Raw genomic sequence first — 5,142 nt, 5'->3', positions numbered from 1 at the left:
TAAATATGTTGTCAGGATGGTTTTACACGTAAACGTATATTGATTTTCACAGTAATCTATAGATATAAATATTTATTAATTTATTAATATAAACATTAAGTTTAACATGGAATATTATTAAATTTGACGCGATACGCGGGAGAGTTGTCCTACGATCGAATGTTCCAATACGGACAATGGGCTAAATAATTTATAAGCTATCCTACGTGTCAGGGAATCAAGCTATACCAGTAATTTCGGTGATCCAGTCTCTCACTTCGGATATAGCTGTATAAGCGGTCGGATACATCGACTGACAGGATCGACTCCACGATGCTACGCCTATGGAGAATTCTATTAATATTTATTTTATAATTAATGTACTGTATTCGTTGGACAGAGAGTCAACAGAAATCGTAGCTAAAATATCCTGATAAGTTTTTCAATACGCGTTGAGTAGTATTCAATTTTCGAAATATTTATTATCTATGTAAATTAGTTTACAGACGTACGTTTATTAAAACCGTTTTGTCTCGTGTCCTATGAATAATTCTATTAACGAACAGTGTTCGTTAGATACGATAGATAATTTTGACATAAAAATCCAGCCAAGCCTTTCGTACGCTTTAATCCAATATCGATTTAATATAGAGTTAATCGGTTTAGAAGAATACCTTCTGTATAATTAATCGACTGGCGGTGGTTTAGGTTGAATAGTGTCACAGGACGATTATTAACGATAAGATATTAAAACTTACCGAACAACGTGCCGTTAAAAACGAGAGGCGAGCCTGAATCCCCGACGCAGGCGCTAACAGTGTTTGATAAGGCGCAAAACATTGTGTTCGTTAATAAGTCGCCCTCGCTAGCTTCCTGGCAGTCGTTGTTATTAATTTTCTGCATCGTGCTGCATAAAAGTTCATCCGAGACGGGACCTAGTAACTGGATAGCCCGATTGCAATATTCTGCCACGAGATATAACTTGTTTTTGGGCATTTTGCCCGATCGTTCTTACCACGGGCGCTCCCCAACCGAGGACTTGGACACGGGAACCGTCCCTGATCGTTGAATGGAACTTTGGTAGCCTAATCGGTCGCTTAGTATTGTCGTATCCGATGTTTTCGGATAGCTAGGTGATGTGCCAACAGAATATTGTACCATTAATTTTAATACGCTAAACAACGTTCTATAACTATACACAATTACGAAGAAAGAAAAGGAACGGTTCAAGTAAACGTTTCTGAAATTCGTAAACGGTATCCAGAGAGTATCCATACTCGATTTTTTTATTTCATAGTGGTTTGTGAACGTGGGTCTTTTCTTTAAAACGGTTCGATTATTTTTCTAGAGTGTTGTGTTATATTTACCTCAACAATGCCGACGTTGTAATCGTAATTATATTCGCTGAAGGCGGGATGGCTCAGAACATTTTTAACGGCGTAAACGTCACCGTTCTTGTAATAACTGGCCGTGCCAGCCCTCACGTGAAAGCTCTTTACGCGTATCCTGCAAAAAACATGGAACAGAAGAAAAACGTATCGAACCGCGTGCAATCGTGCATGCGAACCGGCACCCGGCTGACAACGTGATATATTAATCTTGCCTGAGAGCGCACTGCGCTGACGTTATTATCCACTTTTCCCCGACGATACTGCCGCCGCAGAAATGCTCGACTTCGTGGCCGAAAAACGTACCATTGTTCTGCAACGAGACCTGCGAGAGAGGCAACGATTTTCTAAATGCCAAATCGACTGTGAAGATCGATCGCACGTTGTACTAACCGCAAATGGATATTTCTCTATGGTGGCTTTCTCTCCTCCAATAATCCTGGATTCTGGCGAGCTCGGGGATCCTGGTGACTCCGAACCGATTCTTTCCCGATAATCGCCTGTACAACATTCAAATCAGACGGAATGTTTAATGCGTTCGTGCGCTGCCCTGCTGGCGCTCTACAGCCACTGGCGCGTGTGATTGGTACGTTACTTTCTCGTTTGTTCGCAAACCTTGGTATCGTTGGAACATTTCGTGCCGACCATGGGGAAAATATCTTGTTTCTCGCCCTAGTTTCTCTCGATTGAGAAACTGGAACGAGATTCTGGAAGGTCTGTACGACCAATGGCAGTACGTTTAGTAACGCAATTTCATCATTAAACAAACATAGAAATAACTATTTTATCAGACACAGTAACTTGATCCTCGGAAACTTTGACCGCAAACTATGCACATACAATGTATTTAGTATACTTTACTTGAACTTGGTGTGGAATCAGCATGGAGCGTGGAACAAACAAGTATCACCACCAACGGTAACGCGTACATTTTGACTATGTTTCAGATCAACAATGACCTGAAATGGTTTTCTTATAAAGTCGCGGACACGTAATTTATAAGTAGACAACATGACCCCGCGATCACTATATTCATCCGTTTATCTGTAAACTGCTAATGCCACTAATGCGGTGACATTAAGGGCTGAATCGTCGCCGTGTCACGGAACCTGTTTTCCACGTACGGTCAGAAAATGGCTCAGGTTATTAAGATAACACCGGATACAGTAGCTCGTCCGTGTTGCAACAGGTGATAAACTATACGATGATCCATTTATATTGGATTTCTAGAATTCTAGATTAGTTGGATTAATTTTAAATATGTATCGTATATTGGTAAACAAAATATGCAACGATGGATTCGATTACGACTGCAGAAGCAATAAACGCAAAGATAACTTCCCAAAGGAAATCTCTATTCTCGTCTGTCAAGGTCTGTAATGAGTCATTAAGGAACACAGAGGATGAAAATCAGACGCTGTCTGTGCAAACATCAGCTGCGCGTTTACGCATTAAAAAAATCGCAAAGGTAAATGCGGTGTAATTTGCAATTACATGGTTGACGTGACATCGTTGGCCCGCGAAACTGACGTGCGCGAGGTGCGGATAGTAATTTTCCGACGCTTTATCGTCGGCCCCTCGATGAGCAAAAATTATCGCAACAATTTTCGTAACTCGCTGGCGTATTTCATTCGGTTGTTTCCACCGCGTGTCCCTATTCATCCGACCGCGCGAAAATATTTCACAAGAGGGGCCGCGAACGCTCGAATTCCTGTAAAATGTGCATTCGTAATCCGGCATAGACGCGAATCCGCGATAAATTTGGATGAACGTCATCCCCCATTCACCGTAATTTCAATAATCGTATCTGCTCGATACGACTCACGGACTCGATGCTTTTTTTATCAGCGATCGACCGTTGCTGAGTCACGAGTCGATTAAGAGCTCGTGTTCGACGATAAAGCGTTACTCTCCTTGTGCAATTTAAATTCCGTGCATCCGAAGCTGTTTGCGCACTTTAATCAAATCGACTAAACAAAAAATATAAGAAAAATAGTCGTAACGTACTTTCATTTACACAACATATTCCATATTTTAGTATCATCTGGATCAGACCGTTTGTTCTTTCGTTGTTTATCGAACGATCCCCGTAATAGGTAAAAACCATTATCATCCGATCGGCTGCAATTAACGTTCCCTGTCACCCTGATCACGCGCAACAATTTCCCGCGGCTGCGAATCCTAGTCGTACTTTTAACGATAGCTTAACGTGCTAGGATTAACGGCGTAAATACGGTTAAACGAGAAAACCAAGCCAGTTAACGGTGCCTCCGTAACGCAACTGGTTCGCAAACGAGGGAATAAAAGGAATTTTCCCAATTACACGCGGCGACTTGCTATGTCCAAACGGGGAACAGACAGAGACAGAGTTTTGCAAACGTGTCCGCGGAGTATGGTTAGTAAAATTGATTAGAACGGCGAACAAGACCCATCCCTTGTTCTTCTCGGTGGAGTACGATGACAAAGGATCCACGCTTTCCTCGGATGATCGTACGAAGGTCCAGTTTATATTACGGCGACAACGAGGCGGCATCGGTACGCTGGATATCGTACGTAACTGCGGAATTTCTGGTAGCTCGGTCGCATAACGGAATTCCTGCTCTTTCCCGCAAGCGGCTCGTCGTAACGACCAGGTAAACTTTTAATACGGAATTCCTCACGCGACGACGCGACGCCGCGCCGATACGCGTGCGGAATTCTTCCACGACGCAAATAGACACGGAATTAACTTAGTTCCGTGCAGTCAGTCGACGGAATTAAAACTCCTGCGTACGGTAAACACCAGTTTAACTTGGCTTCTACTCTATAATTGTAAATAGGTAAACGAAATTTAACGTGCTCCGATATTTAAGAGATCATCCGTCTTGATTGGAAATCAGACAAACATTCGAAAACGCCAAGATGTGAATGGTTCGACCAACGAGAAATAAAAATGTTCATAATTCTAGTTGAATGTAAATTTACGTGACTGTTTGGCCCTCTGTTTCCGGAAGAGAGAATGATTCAGGTTTGCGCTTTTACTCTTTCAAATACAACGATGAGGTAGAGTGAACCAATCCAGACCGAGAAGATGAGAGATAAAGCGACAGCGCAACCTAACTGTATAGCGGGGATAACCCTCGCAATCAATTGCCTTGAACGGCCAATTGATTCCATCCCGACTATTGTAAATGTTGCGTCCATTGGGAGATACCATCAGCATTTTGTTCCAACGTATCCTTTATCAATAGACTCGACTCGAGTAAGGACTACAGTAACAAATGTCGATGAAAGCACGATAAGGAACAAACGTTACAGAGGTGGATATAAAATCTACTAACTATGGATAAAAAGAAAACTATCACGTTTTTCAATCGGATTTCTATCCAATTTTTTCTACAGCTTTTATTTACACGCCTAATCAAAGCTAGAATAAACATTTTTATAATGCTATAAATTTTTGCGAATGCGATGCTCGACGGAATTAATAAAACTTCGATATAGAAAAGTCCGATTGCTCGTTTGAATATTGGAGCCCGGAAGGGCACTTTCCTTCCTACACAGTATCGAGTAATTCCCTTTCAGTATATAAAGAGTTAATGTCTTAAGTTAAGTAGTTAGTGCCTTGAGGTAGTCAACAGAGCGGTCGTTAACTAAATATATTCGCAGAGACCTGAATAATTTCCGCGTTTAAACTTTACGTACCACGGAATTTAGACTTTTATGACCAGTTTGGTATATGAGCTATCCAGTATTTCTTGGCGTATTCCTTGAAATGCTGTTATTTAGGAACTGA

The 5,142-nt window shown here is 41.6% G+C and overlaps 1 protein-coding gene across 1 annotated transcript; it reads right to left on the bottom strand.

The window, feature by feature from the left end:
• Nucleotides 1–209: 209 nt before the first annotated feature.
• LOC143341567 (trypsin-7) lies at nt 210–2,320 on the bottom strand. The gene is made up of 7 exons (XM_076764545.1): nt 2,229–2,320; nt 1,761–1,867; nt 1,583–1,692; nt 1,347–1,485; nt 995–1,108; nt 738–921; nt 210–321 (listed from the first exon to the last, which is right to left on the bottom strand). The coding sequence occupies exons 1-7, from the start codon at nt 2,296–2,298 to the stop codon at nt 218–220; spliced, it is 828 nt and encodes a 275-aa protein (XP_076620660.1). The 5' UTR covers nt 2,299–2,320; the 3' UTR covers nt 210–217.
• Between the last annotated feature and the right edge of the window lie 2,822 nt (nt 2,321–5,142).

This window comes from Colletes latitarsis, chromosome 1 (assembly GCF_051014445.1).
Source record: "Colletes latitarsis isolate SP2378_abdomen chromosome 1, iyColLati1, whole genome shotgun sequence".
In the NCBI taxonomy this organism is placed as follows: domain Eukaryota; kingdom Metazoa; phylum Arthropoda; class Insecta; order Hymenoptera; family Colletidae; genus Colletes; species Colletes latitarsis.
The sequence above is the reverse complement of the archived record's forward strand: the minus strand, read 5'-3'. Positions and strand labels throughout refer to the sequence as shown.